This window comes from Marmota monax, unplaced genomic scaffold, assembly GCF_021218885.2.
Source record: "Marmota monax isolate L192 unplaced genomic scaffold, Marmota_monax_Labrador192_F-V1.1 WCK01_AAM20220418_F8-fsc00275, whole genome shotgun sequence".
Taxonomy (NCBI): domain Eukaryota; kingdom Metazoa; phylum Chordata; class Mammalia; order Rodentia; family Sciuridae; genus Marmota; species Marmota monax.
In genome coordinates, this window is record NW_026691942.1 from 24,190 (window position 1) to 45,446 (window position 21,257).

At 43.8% G+C, this 21,257-nt stretch overlaps 1 protein-coding gene across 7 annotated transcripts in view; it reads left to right on the forward strand.

Moving 5' to 3' along the window:
- Positions 1-21,257, forward strand: part of Dnajb6 (DnaJ heat shock protein family (Hsp40) member B6) — a 61,587-nt gene that overhangs the window by 6,155 nt on the left and 34,175 nt on the right. For 2 of the 7 annotated variants that reach the window (XM_058574353.1, XM_058573197.1), the window contains exons 2-7: positions 10,074-10,157; positions 11,077-11,167; positions 14,686-14,795; positions 16,960-17,019; positions 17,790-17,900; positions 20,136-20,240. In XM_058574353.1, coding sequence (XP_058430336.1) covers positions 11,103-11,167; positions 14,686-14,795; positions 16,960-17,019; positions 17,790-17,900; positions 20,136-20,240 — 451 coding nt within the window. In that variant the 5' untranslated portion in view covers positions 10,074-10,157; positions 11,077-11,102. The remainder of the gene's footprint in view (positions 1-10,073; positions 10,158-11,076; positions 11,168-14,685; positions 14,796-16,959; positions 17,020-17,789; positions 17,901-20,135; positions 20,241-21,257) is intronic. The other 5 variants (XM_046422878.2, XM_058574022.1, XM_058573451.1 and 2 more) reach the window with 4 other exon arrangements.

Genomic DNA, 21,257 nt, shown 5'->3' on the forward strand with positions numbered 1-21,257 from the left:
ATTTTTTTTGTATTTGTAAGATACATCTGGAGAATGTTGAACGTGTAAATAATTTGGTGGTAGGGGGGTACAGGGAATTAAGCTCAGGGGCTTGCAACCACTGATCCACATCCCCAGCCCTATTTTGTATTTTATTTAGAGACAGGGTCTCAATGACTTGCTTAGTGCCTCACTTTTGCTGAGGCTGGCTTTAAATTCTCCATCCTCCTGCCTCAGCCTCTTGAGCTGAGCTGTGTGCGTGGTAAATAATTAAATTTTTTTTTTCTTTTGTAGTTGTAGATTGGCAGAATGCCTTTATTTTGTTTATTTTTATGTGGTGCTGAGGATTGAACCCAGTGCCTCACGCATGCTAGCTAAGTGCTCTGTCACTGAGCTACAGCCCCAGTCTGGTAAATAATTTGTTGTCTGGATTAAAAAAAAAAAATTTTAACATTTAAGAGGCCGGCTGAATTGGAAGGAGAGAATTTCTTTCTTAGCCACAGTTTCTCCTTGGATAACTAAAGGTTTCTTTTTCTGGTTATTTTTTTGAACTTTTAAAACATAATGTAAATAGGTAAGAATCGCTGGTTTTAGTCTTTTTCATCCATGTAGTTGGTTGCGTCATCTGGCAGGTATGGTGCATTGAATGCAGACTTCTCTTTGGGCTAGGTCTAGACTCAAATAGAATAAAATTTGTTCTCTTTCAACAATATCTAGCATGTATTGGGTATGCAGTGCCATTGTAAAATTTCATTAATTTGGATTGGCTAATATAAATTCATCTGAAGTGGACTTTGGGTTCACACTGAATCAATGGGGGGGGGTGGTGGTGCTTGTTTGTAGGACAGATTGGCAGGTTTACATCCTGCCTGTTGCAATAGTATCATGGATTAGGATTAGCAGTTCTTTCTTAGACAAGTTCCTTTTGCATACTCCAGGAACAGTTTGCTTTCTATCTATTTAATATTTATTGGGTATTGGAAATCGAACCCAGGGATTCTACCACTCAGCTATGTCCCCAGTCCCTTAAAAAAAATTTTTTTTTTTTTTTTTTTTTTTGAGACAATGGTCTCCCTGAGTTAACTGATGCTAGCCTTGAACTTGGGCTCTTCCTTTCTCAGACTCCCTTTTGCAGGGGGATTACAGGTGTGTGCTGTGCGTCATTATGCCTGGCCGGATTGCTATCCTTATTTCTGTTTCTAGGCTGTCAGGAGCTTATTCTTGCAGTTCATTGTTGATCTAGTTCAGCGTTTTAGCTGCACGTAATTATATCTTGTAGAAGCACCATCACCTTAACCCGTTTTGCTGGTATGTAGCTCAGTGGTAGACAGCTTGTGTGAGAAAGGCCCTGTTTTTTTCTTTCTTTTCCTTTTTCCTTTTTTGGTGCTGGGGATTAATTTAGGGCCTTGTGCATGCCTGGCAAGCACTCTACCTGCTGAGCCCAAGGCCCTGGTTTTGATTTCTAACACTTCAAAAAAATAACACAAAATTTAGGTCCCCTGTGGTAACCCCCACCCCCAAGCAGTAGTAGCAGGGTGTCTGGCATCTGGTGGGAATGCATCATCTGTGTGAAGAGTGTGTGTTGGAGTACATGCCTGTAATCTCAGTGGCCGAGGAGGCTGAGACAGGAGGAGTTCAAAGTCAGCTTCAGCAAAAAAAAAAAAAAAACCAGGTGCTAAGCAACTCAGTGAGACCCTGTCTCTAAATAAAATATAAAACAGGGATGGGGATGTGGCTCAGTGGCCAAGTGCACCTGAGTTCAATTCCCGGTACCAAATAAAAGAGTGAATGTTGGGAGGCTAGGCTGTAGTAGCATGGTGTCAAAGCAATTGCTTACCTTGTGTTAGGCACTGGGTTTGATCCTTAGAACCACCTTAAAAAAAAAAAAAAACCAAGGCATCTTGTCCATCTGCAACTACAAAAATAAAAAAAAAAAGAATGCTTGAAGACAGATAAGACTTGGAATGTAGTAATCTCAGTAAATCCTTCATATGATTTGGTTAAAAGTAAAAGAAAGGCCAACAATTAGGTGGAAAAATGAGCAAGGATGTTGATAAGCAGGTCTTGGGAAACAAAGCTGTAGATGGTTCTTGAACCTCAAAGGTACTTAACTGTACAGCCTGGTGGTGCAGCCAGCAATTCCTGTGACTCAGGAAGTTGAAGCAGGAGGATCCCAAGTTCAGGTCAGCTTGGGCAACCGAGTGAACCCCTCAGCAAGTCAGAAGACCCTGACTCAAAAAGTGGGGGTTGGGCTGGGATTGTGGCTCAATGGTGGAGCACTTGCCTGGCATATATGAGGCCCTGGGTTCCATCCTCAACACTCCATACAAATAAATGAGTGAATGAATGAATGAACAAATAAGAAAATAAAAGATTAACAACTAAAAAACATTTAAAAATAAAGTGGGGGGTGGCTGGGGCTCGGGGCATACGCGTGTAATCCCAATGGCTTGGGAGACTGAGGCAGGAGGATCTTGAGTTCAAAGCCAGCCTCAGCAAAAGGGAGGTGCCAAGCAACTCGGTGAGACCCTGTCTCTAATAAAATATATATATATATATATATAAAAAGGCTTCAGGGGCTGGGTTGTGTGTCAGGGGTAAGGTCCTTGCCTAGCATGCGTGAAGCACTGGGTTCGATCCCTGGCACCACCTAAAAATAAAAACAAAATTAAAGGTATTGTGTCCATGTACAACTTAAAAAAAAAAAAGGCTGGGGATGTGGCTCAGTGATTAAGCACCCCTGGGTTCAATTCCCAGTATCAAAACAAAAGGGTGGTGCTGGAGATGTGTGGTAGAGTACCCCGTGGTTCTCAATTCCCAGTACCAAAACAAAAACAATGAGCAGTTAGGCTTTACTTACTATGATGGAAAAATCAAGCAAGGAAGTATTTCTGAGGACTGCGAAAACCTGAGGCTGATAATAATAATCAGAATATAAATTGGTGCCAGCCACCTCTGAGGAAGTTGGGTAGCAGGTCTGTCTTTCACTTGGGGTTGAACCCATGGGTCCGTTTAACACTGAACTTCATCCCAAGCCCTTTTTGTTTATTTTTAAGAAATTTTGAGACAGGGTATGGGTAAGTTGCCAAGGGTCATGCTCAGTTTCCAAGGCTAGTCTGGGATAACAGGCTTGCATGACCGCCCTCACTTTTTTCCTTTTCCCTGGGGATAGGATCCAGGGCCTTGGATATGTTAGAAAAGTGCTCACCCACCGAACTAAAGCCTCAGCTCAGTATCTTTGGTTTATTTGATTATTATTATGATGATGATTATTTTGGTGTGCTGCGGATCAAACCCAGGGCTTTGTGCATTTAAGGCAAGCACTCTACCAGCTGAGCTATCTATATCCCTAATCCTTAATTTGAAAGCATTCCGCAGCCTACCTAGAGATCTTGCTTCCCTGAGACAGCAGTGGTGAAGAGGGCAGCTCTAGAACCCTGGGTCTGATCAGGCCCACCTTTGTGCAGTTGTTCTGTTGGGCAGTGATTGTGCTGACCTTTGTAGGGCTGTCCTGCGAGGATGAAAGGAGGGAGGAGAGTAGATGAGACTAGTACTCCCCGTAGTAAGGGCTCAGGTATTATCTGTAAAACTGACTTTTCGTGATGTCAGGGTATCTGTTGTGGTGTGGTTTAAGATGGCAAAAAGCTGATGGACCATTGGGTCCTTATATGCAGACTTTAGAGATTGAATTGATTGATAGGAATGTCCTGCCCAGGTATACTGGGAAAGAGGTGGTAGGGTGGGTTGGAAGCTAGGTAGGAGTGTTCTGGAAAGGAGCAGTTCCTGCCCCACGAGAACATATTTCATCTGGATTAGGTACTGTGTTTTTGCTGTGTAGCTTGTTCTGCTCCATTTAGCTCAAAAAAAAAGAACCTGCAGCAGTCGTTTTTATTTTGGGTTATCATTGTGTCTGAAGGGACTTCTGGCAATGTCTGGAGACTTTAGTGGGTTTTTTTTGGGGGGGGGGTGCGGGGGTTTACCACTGAACTCCCTCTCCACCCCTTTTAATTTTTTATTTTGAGAGAGGGCCTTGCTAAGTTGCTGAAGTTGACTTCTTGCCTCAGCCTCTCAAGTTGCTGGGCCTGGAGACTTTTTTTGATGGTCCCAACTGGGAAGGTGTTTCACCCATCCAATGGGTAGAGGCCAGGGATCTGCTAAATAATACAATGCACAGGACAGACCCCACGGGACTGAAGCCGGATGCCTGTTTCTCTACCTTCTACTGTCTGGCATTGAATGAGATAACTTGGGTAAGTTGCCTCTTCCTGGCTCTGCAAGAGACCCTGGGTAAACCTCTGTTTCTCTGAGTTTGTGGGGTAGAGTTAGGTGTGGGGCAGGGGGAAGTTCAGTGAATCTTTTTTTTTTTTTTGATTCTTTTTAAGAGAGAGAGAGAGAGAGAGAGAGATTTAACATTTATTCTTCAGTTTTCGGTGAACACAACATCTTTATTTTATTTGTATGTGGTGCTGAGGATCGAACCCAGCGCTGCGCGCATGCCAGGCGAGCGTGTTACCGCTTGAGCCACATCCCCAGCCCATCAGTGAATCTTTGTATTGGAAAAAAAAAATTTTTTTTGGGTACTGGGAATTGCACCGAGGGCCTTGAACATGCTAGGCAAGTATTCTACCACTGAGCTACATCACCAGTCTTGAAGTTCCTTTTTTAATAAAGCAGTTAAAACTGTGTACCAGTGTCCCTTTTCCCATGGATTTTTTTTTTTTTCATTTTGAGAAGGGATAGACCCATAAATCATGTATTTCTTAATTTTCTTTCTAATTCTTAAGCCATTTAAGGGCTTCTGCAGTGTGAATTGGTCGTGTAGGCCTAGAAGTTTACTTGATGACAGAAAAAAATCTGTCCCTATTGTCTCTACCCTCTGTTTTTATTTTGATATTGGAGATTGACTTTGGGCACTTTATTATTACTGAGCCACATTCCCAGCTCTCATTTTTTGTTTGAAACAGGCTCTTACTAACTTGCTTAGGACATAACTAAGTTTCTGAGGCTGGTCTTAAAATTGTAATCCTCCTGCCTTAGTTGTCTTGAGTGGTTGGGATTACAGGCATGTGCCACTGAGCCTGGTGCACCTTCTTTTTTTAGATTTTGAGTGCTGCGTATGTTGTGATTTGTGTCGGAATTTTTTCTATCTTCTCTGTACGGGGTTATTATTCCTGATTTTCCCTTCCTCAGTAAATATCAGCTTTGTCTGCCCCAGTGACTCCATGCTCCTTCCCTAACATTCTATATGGAGTTTGTTAGTTGTGATTTGTGTTTACTTGCCTGTCTTCACTGAACTTTTTTTTTGTGTGTGCACTCTGGGGATTGAACCCAGAGTGCTTTACCAAAATTACAACCTTTAAATTTTTTTTTTTTTTTTTTTTTTTTGCTTAGAGCATTTTATAGTTTGCTTGAGGCTGGCCTTGAAACTGTCCTCTCCTACCTTTTTTTGTGTGTGTGTGTGGGGGGTGATTACCAGGGATTGAACTGGTGGGGGGGCTTTCAACCACTGAGCTACATCCCCAACCCTACAGGGTCTCACTGAGTTGCTGAGCTCCTTGCCATTGTTGAGGCTGGATTTTGAACTGGCAGTCCTCCTGCCTCAGCCTCCCAAGTCGCTGGGATTACAGTTATGTGCTACCACGCCCAGCCTGCCCTCCAACCTTATCCTTCTTGTTTCTGGGATTATAGGCATGTACCACTGCATGCCCAGCATTATCTTTCTCCGGAATTAATGGCTTCTGTTGTTCTCAGAGCTAGCATAGATGTTACAAACAGCAAGTTTGGGTTTTTCTTTTCTTTTTTTTTAAAATTTTTTTTTTTATTTGTAGGTGGACACAATACCTTTATTTTTATTATGTGGTGCTGAGGATTGAACCCAGTGCCTCATGTGCGCTAGGCAAACGCTCCTCCACTGAGCCACAACCCCAGCCCCTGTTTTTTTTCTTTTTGTGGTTCTGGAGTTCAAACCCAAGGCCTCACACACTGTACCACTGGGCTATATCCCCAGCCCATAAATAGTAAGTTTGTATGGGCAAGGTCAATCAGAATTAAAGCATTGTTATCATAGCAGATTTGTTTGGTTGGACAATGAACCAAGCTGTGAACTCTCTTCATCTGCTCCAAAAGATAATGCAAAGGCAGGATAGTAATCCCAGGTTCAAGTAATCCCAGGTTCAAAAAGACCTGGGGGCGGCTTGGGTTGTGGCTCAGTGTTAGAGTGCGCGCCTGGCATGTGTGAGGTACTGGATTCGATTCTCAGCACCACATACAAATAAATAAAGGTCCATAACAACTAAAAAAAAAAATAATAAAAATAAAAAGGGGCTTGGGTGGGAGCTGAAGATGTGGATCAAGCGGTAGCACGCTCGCCTGACGTGCATGCGGCCCAGGTTCAATCCTCAGCACCACATACAAAGATGTTGTGTCCGCCGAATACTAAAAAAAAAAAAATAAATATTTAAAAAATTCTCTCTCTCTCTTTAAAAAAAAGGGGGGGGGCTTGGGTGGCTCAGTGGTAGAGCACTCGCCTAGCACATGCAAGGCCTGGGTTCGATCCTCAGCACCACATAAAAACAAGTAAATAAAATAAAGGTATTGTGTCCAACTACAATTAAAAAATAAATATTAAAAAAAAGACCTGGGTGTTTATCAGAGTTTTAGAGTTTTATTGTTACCAGGAGAGTCACAATTGCCTTCCCACTGCACTGGTTTAGAAAGAGATATAGGAGTCTTACTCTCTTCTGTAGATGGCAGTCTACCTAGACTGTCTCTGAGCATTCATGTTGGATTCCTGCTAAGAGCCTGCAACATTGGGACATGCTCAGAGGGGAGGGACCAGGTAGGTTGGGTTTCTTAGAAGGGAATAGAAGTAGTAGAGAGTCACTATTGCAGCACTCCAGTCAGAATAGCAGCTATTATGAAGATAAGCAACAATAAGTGTTGTTGAGGATGTGAGGGAAAAAAGGCACACTCATACATTGCTGGTGGGACTGCAAATTGGTGCTGCCAATATGGAAAGCAATATAGGGATTCCTTGGGAATCTGGGAATGGAACCACCATTTGACCCAGCTATCCCTCTACCTAACCCAAGACTTAAAATAGCATACTGCAGGGACACAGCCACATCAATGTTTATAGCAGCACAATTCATAATAGCTAAACTGTGGAGCCAACCTAGATGCCCTAGAGTAGATGAGTAGATAAAAAAAATGTGGCGGGCTGGGGATGTGGCTCAAGGGGTAGCGCCCTCGCCTGGCATGCGTGCGGCCCGGGTTCGATCCTCAGCACCACATACCAACAAAGATGTTGTGTCTGCGAGAACTAAAAAATAAATATTAAAAAAAAATTTAAAAAAATGTGGCATATATACACAATGGAATTTTACTCAGCAATAAAGGAGAATAAAATCATGGCATTTGCAGGAAAATGGATGGTGTTGGAGAAGATAATGCTAAGTGAAGTTAGCCAATCCCCCCCCAAAATGCCCAGTGTTTTCTCTGATATAAGGAGGCTGACTCATAGTGGGGTAGGGAGGGGGAGCATGGGAGGAATAGATGAATTCTAGATAGGGCAGAGGGGTGGGAGGGAAAGGGAGGGGGCAGAGGATAAGCAAGGATGGTGGAATGTGATGGACATCATTATCCAGAATACATGTATGAAGACTCAAATTGGGTGTCAACATACTTTATATACAAACAGATATGAAAAATTGTGGTATATATGTGTAATAAGAATTGTAGGGCTGGGGTTGTGGCTCAGCGGTAGAGTGCTTGCCTAGCATGTGTGAGGCCCTGGGTTCTATCCTCAGCACCACATAAAAACAAATAAAGATAAAGTTATTGTATCCATCTACAACTAAACAAAATTTAAGAAAAGAATCGTAATGCAAAAAAAAAAAATACTAGTCAAGAGAGGGAAGCACCATGATAAAGCCCCTACATAGGCAGCTGTGTGGAAGAGAAACCAAGATCTGCTTTCTAAAACTGAACATGTACCAGAGGGTGAACATTCCCTGGAGACCTGTGGAGCAGGATCAGGGAGAAGACAACCCTTGGTTTCAAGTCAGGACCTGCCTTGGAGATGGCGAGGGTGGTTGTAGGAGGTGATCATAGACAACCCCTTAACTCTGGATTCTGACTAGCAGGTTCCAGACAGCAGCCAGCTGCTTGTCCTTCGATCCTGTCTTGGAAGATTAGCTCACTGTTTTTTGTTCTGGGTCTTGGAATGTTAAAGGTCAGATAGCAGTACTTGGGATCAAATAAGTTGACAAACCCTGAAATCATGATTTTTACTTCTGCTAAGTAGCTGCTGTCATTTAAAAAAATATTTGCTCCAAGTAGGTTGGTATTGCAAAAGGATTTACTTGAATCATGAAGTGTTTTATTGTGGGTTATTGGAAGTGAGCCTCAGTGTTCCTTTAGCAGAATGGGTGGACGTGGAAGACCTGATGTTGCTCAGTGGTAGAGTATTCCTAGTTTCCATCCCTAGTGAGGACATGACATCCTTGTAGATGGGTTTTCTAACTCGGTGGTTCATGTCCTGCATGTTCACCCCCACACCCCTGGATACTCCCCTCCTGTTGTTATTGGAAGATCATCTTTGCCCTCCCCCACCCCTCCCACTGCCTTACTGGGGATTGAACCCAGGGGCATTCCAGCACCCAGCTACATTTCCAAACCTTGTATTTTAAAGACAATATCTCACTAGGTTGCTTAGGCTAGCCTTGAACTTGAGATCCTCCTGCTTCAGCATATCAGGTTCCCAGGTTGCTGGGATTATAGACAGGCACCAGCATACCTGGCTTCTATTATTTGTTTAGGCATGCATTTATTCATGTGTATGTGTTTATTTATTGGGGACCTGGGGATTGAATCCAGGGCCTGGCTTATGCTAGGCAAGCACTCTACTACTGAGCTACACCTCAGTTTGTGAAATAAGTTTAAATTCATAAGAGAATCAAGGAAAGTAAGTTTCTTGTGTGTTTTTCACCCAACTTTTATTAATAGAATATCTTACGTAACCATGGTGTGTTTCTCAAAATGAAGAAATTCACTTGGGGCAGTATTGTTCCCTCTGCTTCCCATGCTGTAGTTCCTTTTCCGTTCCAAGAGCCGATCCAGAAACCAAGGTTGCATTTGCCTGGCCTTTGTTGGATACCTCTAAGCTGACAGAGCTGTCTTTTCTTGACCAGCCTATGATTTTTGATAGTTGTTTACTTTTGCTTGGCTATAAGTCCTGGGCTCATCTTGTACCTCTCCTGCCTCAAACCTGGCATTTGTTGTTACAGTGAATGTTCCTCTAATCCCCAGTTGAGGGGACAGTGTCCCTTGTGGCTGATGTTGTCCACTGCATGCCCAGGGGATCCTAGTGACGGATTCTGTAGTTGGCAGTTTACCTCTGCAGCGTGAGGCTCTTGGAGTGGTTAAGGATAAGAAGCAGGGTGCTGGTAGAGCTAGAGGAGGGGATGGAATTGGAACATTTGGGAGCTAGGTCAGGCTAGGATGGATAGGACTGTGATGGTTTGTGTGGGCTTAGTGATGTTGGAGAGGGTGGAAGTCTCCAGGACCAAGCAGTGTGGGAGTTACGAGGGAGAGGCCAGGTGCTGGAGTAGGGAGAATCGGGGGTTAAACTTTGGTTCTGCTTGGGATGCCTGCTAGGTGCTCAAGTGGCCACGTTGCTTGGTCATCATCTATTTGTGTCTGAAAGGCCAAAGAGAGACCTAAGGTTACGCTTATATTTTCAGCTTGGTTTTTGTATAGCGGTTTTGTCATAGGGTGAGTGGAGGGAACCTTTGCATGGGCCATGGAAGACCCATCAGAGATTACAGGAAGGGCATTTGGGAAGACAGGCAAGGAGAACCTGAAATCTCTGGGTTGGTACCATGGAGGCTTCTCTTATTGGTGGAATCAGAGTTCCTTTCGTGTGTTTGGGTGGGACAGAAGTGGCCAGCTAAGGCAAAAAAGCAGAAGAGTATAAGCAGGTTGCAATGGGACTGCAAAGAGCATAGATTTTGTTTTGGTTTTTCCTGGTACTGGCATTGCACCAGGGGCATCCTGGAAACAAACCGTATTCCTAACCCCTTCTTAAATTTTAGTTTGTGACAGGTTCTGACTGAGTTGCCCAGGCAGGTCTTGAGCTGGTCCTCCTGTCTCAGTCTCCAGAGTTTCCCGGATTACAGGTGTGTGCCACTGTGCCTTTACCATTGAGCTACACCCACAGAGCTATTTTTAAATTCCATTTTGATTGGGGGTGGGGTACTGGGGGTTAAAATCCTGGGGTGCTTAACCACTGAGCAACATCCCCAGCCCTTTATATTTTATATTTGAGACCAGGATTTTCTGAGTTGCTTAGGATCTCCCTATGAGGCTGAGGCTGGCTTTGAGCTTTCAATCCTCCTGCCTCAGCTTCCTGAGCTGCTGGGATTACAGGTATATGCCACTGTATGTTAGTTGGCAGTGATAACCATCTAGCTAGTGTTGAGGCAGGGCAGTGTTGTGCTGGTTCGATAGATGGGCACTGGGGCATTTGAAGGCAGATGGTAAAGTTACACTAGTAAGTGTAGTCCAGGGCCTTTCCCTTTTTCTGTCTGGGGAATGTGTGGGAGGTCTTTTGCTGTTTCCTGCTGTTCCCCTGAGAGCAGCAGAGCCATGAAGGGGTGTTTCTTAGGGCAGGGACAGTGTGTTCCTGTGAGCCCTTCAGCCTTGCCCAATGCCTGGCCTGGGAATGCAGTAAGGGCGGAGGTAGCTGAAGCTTCCCAAGCGCGCCTGTGTCCAGGGAAACAGATACAGAAAGCCTTTTAGCTGCTGGTCAAGTGGCCACCAGCCTCTGCTCAGGGCTCAGTCACCTGTTTGTTTCATTCAGTCTATAATTAGATGATTTCACAGCTTTTTTTCTTTATCTAGAAGGGTCTTTGGGCCCAGGTCTTGAACCAGTTCCCAGACTAGGCCCAGACTGACAAGCTAGTGTCTGAGGAACAGAAGTTCTCCCTGTGGGTCAGTAGGTACAGAGGTGATCTTCCTGTCCCCCTCACAGGTCTTACCCTCTTGAGCCACCCAACTTTGGCAGTCTTGTCAGTGACCACACATTTTTAATTGCAGGAGTTGTTCTAACAATCTGTTAAAACATGGTGGATTACTATGAAGTTCTAGGCGTGCAGAGACATGCCTCACCCGAGGATATCAAAAAGGCGTAAGTAGATTTATTTCTGAAATGATATATAAGATAATGTGTAAGCATACATTGGTAAGTGGATAGTATAACTGTTACTTATTAAAATGGCTTTTTTTGTTTTTCTTTTGTGATGTTGGGATTGTAACTCAGGACCTCACATGCTAGGCATGTGCTCTGCCACTGCACTATAACCCTAATTCTAAAATGGCTTTTAATGTAATATATCATCAATGAATGCCACAGTTTATTTAATTAATTTTTTTTTATATTGGATTAAGCCCAGGTGTGATGTTAAAACCCCCCAACCCCTCCCCACCTTTTTTAAAAAAATATTTTTCAGACGGGGTCTTGTTAGGTTGCTTAGAGCATCATTAAGTTGCTGAGGCTGGCCTTGAACTTGGAGTCTTCCTGCCTCAGTCTTCTGAGTTTCTGGGATTACAAGAATATACCACTGTACCTGGCTAGTTCATGCAATTTTAATACATAAACAATACAGATGAGCATTTGAATTAGATGGCCTTACAGTTTACTTATCAGTAAGGTTGTCTAGTTATTGTTCCTTTGCTTTGGGACTGAATTCCTTATATGCCTGAAGTAGGTTAAAATTGAGAGGCCCCAGGACAAATGATGCATGCCTGTAATCCCAGTGATTTAAGAGATTGACTTTGAGGCCATCCTCTGCAATTTGGTGAGACCCTGCCTCAAACAGTAGAAATGACTGGCGATAGAGCTCAGGTTGGGGGACTCTCGGGTTAAGTCTCTAATACTACACCTTGCTCCTTGATTTTTCTTTTTTTTTTTTTTTTTTCCTTTTTTTGGACTGAGAATGTGAAAATCTCTCAAACCCTTTGCATTGGACTCAGCGGTGCTGTTGACTGTCACTCTTACGCACCCCTTTCAGGCAGGGTAGGGGCCAGACCTGAAGCCTAACCCATGCCGCTGTTATATTCCTGCTGACCCTCATGAGTGCTGAGAACTCCTTCACTGCCCACTGTGCCTGTGTCTGTGCAAACAGGGCGAGTCCCAGGTTGCATATGGCTCCAAAGGACTCTGGATCCATTCAGTTCATTGAGGTGTTAACTGAGAACAAGACTTTCAAACAACTTTAAAAAAACTCTTCAATATATGATGAAGTCTAAACTTCTAAATGGGAAAAGGGTCCCCCCCCCTTTCATTTGGAGCAGAAATAGTCCTTTCAAAACATTGAGCTTGGCACATAACTGTAATCCCAGCGGCTCGGGAGGCTGAGGCAGGAGGATCGCGAGTTCAAAGCCAGCCTCAACAAAAACGAGGCGCTAAGTAGCTCTGTGAAACTCTGTCTTTAAATAAATAAAATATAAAATAGGGCTGGGGATGTAGCTCAGTGGCCAAGTACCCCTGAGTTCAAGCCCTGATATACAGCACCTCCCTCCCCCATCAAAAGAAAAAAAAAAGTTGAATTAGGGATGGGGGGCTGGGGATGTGGCTCAAGCGGTAGCGTGCTTTCCTGGCATGCGTGTGGCCCGGGTTCGATCCTCAGCACCACATACAAAACAAAGATGTTGTATCCGCTGATAACTAAAAAATAAATATTAAAATTCTCTCTCTCTCTCTCTTTAAAAAAAAAAAAAAGAAACGAACTTTATTTAAAAAAAAAAAAAAAAGAATTAGGGATGGGAATGTAACCTAGTTGTAGAGAAGATGCTTGGCATGCCTAAGTCCTTTGGTTCCATCCACAGAAGTGCTTCAAACCAGTCAACCAGTTAGGTTAAGATAGCTGTCAGTGTCTCCTGTTTCAGACCCAGCCAAGAGGCTAGCTGGTCAGCACAGTCCACTGAGGAGAGACCAGGCTGGCCTGGGTACTGTCACTTTGGAGTGTGAGTATCTTGCACATCCTGGATGGGAGGCTGTGGGGTTTTACGCTAGGTCTACACTGTTCTTATATTTGTTTTAGTTAATAGCCACTTTTACAGAGAGACAGAACAGTGGAACAGAGAGATAGTTGAATTCCTTCTTCCCTCCCCCTCCCCCGGGGATTGATCTCAGGGGGACTGAACTCAAGGTGACTGAACCATAGAGTCACATCCCCACCCTTGTTTTGTATTTTACCTTAGAGTCAGGGTCTCACTGAATTCCTCAGTGTCTTGCTGAGGCTGGCTTTGAACTCCATCCCCTGCCCCTGCCTCCCAAGCCACTGGGATTACAGGCGTGCGCCACCATGCCTCGCAATACTTTTGAATAATATTTTTGAATAAACGTGTAGTAATTTTATTTACTGATGGAATCACATGCCTGGCGTACTAGCTTTGGAGAGCAGATTGATTTTGCTAAGTACATGCAGGTTGATTTAAACGTAACTTTAGAAACAGGCGGTTACCTTTGAAAGCAACAAATTTTCCCTATTAAGTTGCATAAATATTAGCTTTTTCACATGAGCAAAATGATAACCACGGGGTGGCTGTTAGCTTTGCTGCGTGTATTGATAGTTTCTATTTGAGGACTAAGAGGGTGTGGCTGCTATCTCCCAGCCCCCCTTTTTGTACCTGGTTGAGCCCATAAATAAAAAAGGGCTGGGGATGTTGCTTAACCATTGAGCAACATCCCCAGCCCTTTTTTATTTTGAGACAGGGTCTTCCTAAGTTGCTTAGGACCTCACTAAGCAGCTGAGGCTGGGTTTGAACTTTTGATCCTCCTGCTTTCGCCTCCCAAGCTGCTGGGTTTACAGGTTGGCACCATTGGACTCAGCTTCCCCTGCATTTGAATCACAGGCCAGGGTTTTCTCCTTTGATACTGACCTGCTGGTATACAGGTTAGACAACTCTGGAGGTTGGTATTACAAATAACTTGTTGCTTTTTTTGGGGGCGTTGGGGGGGGGGAAGGTGGTTGTTGTTGTTTGTATTTTGTTTTGGGGAAAGAACCCAGAAGCGAATCTCCAGGCCTTTTTTTCCTTAAAGATTTTTTTTTTTCTCATTGTAGATGGATCAATACCTTTATTTTATTTATTTAACTAAAAAAAACTTTTTTAGTTGTAGTTGAACACAATACCTTTATTTTATTTATTATGTGGTGCTGAGGATTGAACTCAGTGCCTCTCTTGTACTAGGTTAGCGCTCTACCACTGAACCACAACCCCAGCCCATATTTTATTTATTTCTGCATGGTGCTGAGGATCAAACCCAGTGCTTCACTCATGCTAGGCAGGTGCTCTGCCAATGAACTACGACCCCAGTCCCTCCCAGGACTTTTTATCTTACTATTTATTCATTCATTCATTTTTTTGGTGCTGGGAATTGAACCCAGAGCTGTTTACTCACTGATCCATATCCCCAGCCCTTTTTATTTTTCTAACTTGAGATGAGGTCTGGCTTAGTTGCCTAGGGCCTTGCTAACTTGGTGAGGCTGACCTTAATCTCTGGATTGTCCTGCCTCAGCCTCGTGAGTTGGCTAAGGTTCTAGGCATGTGCCACTGTGTTTGGCTAAATTATGTTAGTTTTAAAAGCTCACTTGTTTTATGGACTTTGGACATATGTGATAAATATTCTGCTCTTTTCCCAAGATACCGGAAACTTGCACTAAAGTGGCATCCAGATAAAAATCCTGAGAATAAAGAAGAAGCAGAGAGAAAATTCAAACAAGTAGCTGAGGCATATGAGGTGTTATCAGATGGTGAGTAATGCTGAATTTCAGGGGAGGGCTCTGAGTGGGTGAAGTAGAACTGGGAATGGAGAGGCAGTGAAGCCTTCCTCTGGCCTAGCAGGATGTGGACACACATCCTGTCACCAGGTGGATTTTGAGACCACTGAGAATGTTTCTTTCTGGTGAAGCTTGGAACGTACCCAGTTAGCCAAAAGTGTTGAGGAGCACTCAGGATGACTTTGGTAGAACAGTAGGAATGCCCTGGCTTGGAGGAGCTGAGGAAGACATTGGGCTTGGGGTTGGGGTTGGGTTGCAGGGCTTTGTTTTGTTTTGTATTTTGGCAGTACTCAAGATTGAGCCCAGGAATACTCTACCACTGAGCTGCATCCCCAACCATTTTTATCTTCCATTGAGATAAGGTCTCCTTAAGTTGCTGAGGTTGGCCTCAAACTTATGGTCTTCTTGCCTCAGCCTCCCACATGGCTAAGATAACAGGCATGTGCCACCTTGCCCAGCTTGCAGGGCCCTGCTTCGGTCACTGCATGTGGTTGTGCTTGCCCCTGCTGTCCTCTCATCCTCATTGCCTTACTTGGAAGTATACCATGTTAATGGAGTAAGTTCTACTGCTTGAGTGGACTTTCAGTAAAGAAGGAAGGGAACATACAGCTCAGAATGAAGCATCAAAACCTCTGTGTTTTCTCCACCCTAGTTCTAGAGCATAGGTATTGATGGCAGAAACATTGGCTTAGTTTTGTGACTAGGTTAAAGGTCAGTTATTGGTGAGATGGTTTCAGTGATTCATGGTGAAGGCAAGACTGCAGGGGCCTGGTGGGAATGGTGACAGAGACTGGAATCTACTACCTACACTCTGGGTAAGGCAGAGGCAGAGGAGGTTAGCAGGGTAGGGACTGATTAACTGACCACAGGAAATGGGCCAAAGCCTCACGTGTTCTGTGTGTGGTCAGGTGACAGTTGGCTGTTTGAGAAAGGAGCCCAGTGTGACCTTCTCAGCAGTCACCAGCATACTGCCTCCTTGCTGCATCAACGCTGCTCATAAGCGATGAGTCTCAGATACCTTGCTTATCAAAACACTGTGTTGATATGGAAAACTTTGAAATGTGGCATTTATTTTTTTTTTAAATACTTATTTTTTAGTTGTAGGTGGACACACACTATATTTCAATTTGATGTGGTGCTGAGGGTCGAACCCAGTGGCTCATGTATGCTAGGCGAGCACACTACCACTGAGCCACAACCCCGGCCCCTAAATGTGGCATTTAAGAACATAAATTGCAGATGGGACATGGGGCCTGAAGGGTGTTGAAGACTCCGTCTCGGGTCCTGTCTTGCTGATAGTGTGACCATGCCATGCTCCCACACTGAAGGTTTTCAGGCACTTCTGACATTAGCTGTGTTGAGGAGTGCACTGAGGCTTCATATTCAGTGGAAAGAACCTTTAAGTAGTCATGAAAGTCTCTGGGTGGAATCTGTGTTGGTCATGTACCATGGCTGGCCTTCCGCCATAGGTGAAGTTTTCAGAGGTAGGGCTTGGTAACCCCAAATGGGTATCTTCTAAACCTGCTGCCCACTCTGTGGAATAAGGTTTTCAGGGAACACAGGTGGTGGTGTGCAGTCAGCACTGGTGTGTCCATAGCGCTGTGCTACAGCTCTCTTGGTCCTGGAGATCTGGGGATGAGCAGCCAGGCCTGCAGGCTGAGGGCAGCTCCTCTTCAGCCTACCTAGGGCACAGACCTGATCCCCTGTTGGACTTTGTAGTTAAGGGGGATCACTTCTGTTCTAGGTAGGAATAGTTTTGTGCTTGGTTATATGATAGGTCTCCTCCCCCCCCCCCCCCCCATCTATAGCCTCATGTATGCTAGGACGGGTTGATTGTGATGTATGCATGAACTCTAAGCAGTAAAGTAAAATGATGTAACCGAATAGACATTAATAATTTCTAAAGAACAGTGCTTAAAGAGTTTTCCTCATCTTCTCTCAGAACGGGGTATATATATATAAGGTCCTTCTCCTGTTCCTCTTGTCTTTTAAAGCAAGGGCAGACTTAAAATTCATGAAAAACTGAGACCTCATTTACAATTTGGGAAATGCCTTATTACTTGAATTTACCTTATTGATTGAATTTTGAGGATTTGAAAAGAACTTGGCCCTAATAATTCTGTTTTCAAATTTAAAGCTAAAAAACGGGACATCTATGACAAGTATGGCAAAGAAGGCTTAAATGGTGGAGGTGGAGGTATGTAAATGGATTTCCTCTCTAGAGACAAAGGTCTTGACAGTCATCCTCTGACTTGGAGTTCAGTTCAGTGTTTGAATTGTAAATTACTGAGTTTCTTGGTCAGCCTGTTTGCTAAATATAGATGCAGCCTGAGAAGTGGACTGAATTGGGTAGGGGAAGGAGAAATTGACAGCATTAAAAACAAAAACAAGAACAAGAAAAAACAAACCTATTAATCTTTGTTAGACCAGAAAGTCTATGTTGATATAACTTTATATACATAGGAAATTGTTCATTATTTTGTACTGTCATCCTGTGAGCTTATACTGTTAGACTAGTAATCAGTATTAGTAAGTAAATTTTCCATCAGGGTTTGAAGAGAAGATTACTGAAAAGCTAAAAAGTGTGTTTTTCGAAAGCCCCTGTGGTGGTCTGACAAGTGGTGCTCTCTGAACTCCTGCGCTGAGCCCATGTGTTCAAGCTGTAACAGTAGGAAAGTTGGGTGAATACAGTCTTGTTTCTCATAGATCTAAGTAATAAAATCAGCAGTGACATGCTGATCCCAGATTGGGAGCTGCTCAGAAGTAGTAATGAAGGAATTGCTGGTGGGACATTCTGAGCACAGAGTTTCAATAACAGTAGGAATCATTTTGAATTTCAAAGAACCCCAGATATATAAAATAGGTTCTTTTTTCTTTCTAGGTCATGATTCATATAATGTTTTACAAAAATATTTGCTTATAGGCACCAGAATTCTTATATACTAAAGCTATGCTATGTTTATGTAGGTGGAAGTCATTTTGACAGTCCATTTGAGTTTGGCTTCACATTCCGGAACCCAGATGATGTCTTCAGGGACTTTTTTGGTGGAAGGGACCCATTTTCCTTCGACTTCTTTGGTAAGTGAATTTCCTGTGGTGGTCAGTTGTGGTATGTGTGGTGTGTCCATGACATGGTGAGGGCTGGTGGTGACCTTGCTATGGGGTGCTGTGCCTGGGTTATTAACTTTTCTGTTTGAGCAGGAGCAGTCAGAACATATCTGCCCTCTTCAGAGATTTTGTTTTATTAACTTCTTGGAGAGTAAAGATTTCTGTGTGGTTTTATTTTGCTTTTGCCCTCTCAGGCAAGGCAGTGGTGAGATTGGAAACGCTGTTTCCTCTATGGTGTTGGGGATGGAACCCAGGGCCTTGTAAAAACATGTACTCCTCGCCTCAGCTACATGTCTAGCTCCCCTCTCAAACACCAGTTTCTGTAGGAATTTGTCATGGAATCTTCCTCTTGAAATCCTTAAGTGTCACGGACATTGTTTAGAGGACATTCGATTATGAACTTGCCTTCTTTTTTGTCTGGGAGTGTTATAATGGTTGAAGCCACAGTTTGTGAAGAAAGGACTTTTACTGGATCAAGGCAGCAGAGTGTCTTGGAGAGTAGTTTTGCTAAAAGAGACTGTTTGTTCACAACTGCTGGGTTGTAGGAAATATTTTTTTTTTTTGTCCTGGTGCCTGATCCCAGGTTTTGTGTTATGTCTAGGATATGAACTGCACATTAGGTATTCTTGTTAGCTGTCTGCTAGTAGAATTTCCATTCTAGTTTCTAAGCTTCCTGTGTTTGATGCTTGCCGGGTAACCTGGGAGGCCAGGGTTAAGTGTGCTGCCGCCGCCATTTCTGTCTTTTGTGCACTGGGCGGGTAAACACATCTTGTGTTTGCCTCCTTCATTGATTGGAGCACAGTTGAAGAGACTGAACACCACTGGCAGACCCCAGGAGGGAAGAAGGAAGAGCAGTTGTGTCTACCAGTAATAACAGGGAGATAAGTGGAGTCCCTGCTTGTCATGGGCATGAAGAGGAGCAGGTTGTCACTGGATCTGGTAGGTTGCCTTGGGCCTCTTGAAGATTACGTGATGCAGTCGAGGTGATCCGCAGTGGAGATTCATAGTGTCCTTGTTCTTTAATATGGCATGTCCTGACTCTGAGCATACCTTATTGCAGGAGGGAATAATACTGAGTACCTTCCAGCATGCCTGTAGGCAAATGCAGCTGCTGAATCAAAGCAGAACATTCAGATTAGGGTCAGAGGAGAATACGTTGCCTTTACATAGAGGAAGAGTTGACTTTACTGCTGCCGTATGTATTGTGAGGGCTCCCTATAAAGAGTACATGTCTGTAATGCTCAGAAAGCTTGGGATCTTTGAGCTTTTCTGGTTTTGAATTTTAGGTTACAAATCCTCAGCTGCTAAGGGTTTGTTTAAATACTCCAAATCTGAAATACCTCTGGTCCCAAGCATTTCAATTAAAGGACACCATATAATAGGAAAGAGAACCATATTTATATCCATGTCACTTGACCCTAATAGGCAAGAGATATTTCATGAAAGGAGGATTGACCCACTGGTTCTGCCTTGAATATCACATGTCACACCATAGGCTCCAGCAAGCTCCACTTTATTGGTTTTGCAGGCCAAGGCAGTGTTAGGGTTATAGTATATGTTCCCAAAGCCACAAGTCTCCTGGTGGCTAAGGAGGAAGAGACCTACATTTCTGACCCCTGGGTCTTGATTCAGGAGATGAAGCACCTTCTCAGAAGGCCAAGTTCCTTAAGTGATAATTTTATCTTACATGATTAAAAGTTCTTTTAAAGGGGGAAAATGTCCCCTAGTGACGAATTGTGCACCCAATGTTTTCCTTAAGAAAAATATTGATGCATTAGCCGCCTCATTAAAAATGACTTGAGATTTATGTGTGTAAACACACTCATATATATTCCGCTCACCCCCCCTTCCCATGCTGGGGTTGAATCCAGGAGCTCTTGACCCTGAGCTCCATCCTTAGCCCTTGTTTGGTTTTTGAGTCAGGGTCTCACTGAGATGCCTCACTTTTGCTAGGGTGACCTTGAACTTGAGATCCTGAGTCCCTGGGATCACAGGTGTGTGCCACCCTGCCTGGCTCCTTGACTGTTTCTTTCTAAAGAAGATATAGGGCTTATAATTAGAAGTGAATGAGTAATTATTTTTACTAGTCGAAAATGATGCTAAGCTTACTGAAACTACTCTTAGGTGCTTGACTCCCCGGTGGCGGCTCAAGGTTTGACAGTAGGTGCTTCCCGGCAGTGATGCTTCTCCAATCCATTCTTGTAGGTGTTCTAGGGGACTTCCATTTTCAGGCTGTAAGGATTTACATACAGGAAAAGAAGCTGCACCATGGCTACTACGTGTACGAGGTGACTGTGCAGCCTCCTGGCGGTATGTGTGGTATAGAGCGGAGTGGTATACAGGGCTGGGACTTGGTCAACGTTTATCAGAATCGATGTCATTTTCACAACCCATTACAGAGTCCATTTATTGTAGCAAAGTATTTTTTAGTCTTAATTTTTCATATCACCTTTTTCCCTGTTTCTGTTTGGCTTTCAAAAGAAGTACTTTAAACTCCGTCGTCAGATACCTGGGTGCCCTGGCTCGTTCCTGTAATCCCGGCTGCTTGGGAGGCTAAAGAAAGGATTAGGAAGGTTTGAGGCCAACCCAGGCAACATAGTGAGAATCTAATGAAAAATCTGCCCAGTGTGCTCACAGGCAGACAAAGAGAGTTACTAGTGAGGACAGCCTGGATGACTTAGACCCTGTCTCAAAATAAAAATTAATTATTAGGGCCAGAGATTCAGTGATGGAGTGCTTACCTAACTAGCATGCGTGAGACCCTGTTTTCCATTCCCCAGGAACACTTCCCCCACCCCCCCGCAAAAATGAATAAATAAAAAATGATTTCAAAATCAAGGCCACCCAGGGCAATTTTATTTTTTTTTAAATTGGGAATTGAACCCGAGGGTGGTTTACTACTTAGCCAGTCGTTTTTAGTTTGAGACAGACTCATCACTAAGTTGCTGACTTGGAGTCTCTTGCCAAGCCTCCTGAGTCATTGGGATTTCAGGCATGCTCCACCTTTCCTGGCTCAGCCTGGGCAAAGGAAAAGTTCTGTTTCAAGATGGTTTTGAGCTATACGTGCATTTCTCATGACAAGAGCACAGGACTCCTTGGGGGAACTTGAGATGGTCCAGGTTTTGGGGGTGGGCCTCAGAACCAGAGAACTGAGGAGCAGGGCAAAGGGTGGCCTAGGGTCCTGTGGGAACTTAACTACTTTTGACATCCTAAAGTTAGCAGATCTCCCAGGAAAGCTAAGAGAGGTGGATTCTGCCAGCAGCCCTGAAACAGTACTGGCTCGGAATATTTGAGGCTCCCAGTTCTGTTTAAATTTTTTCCACAATA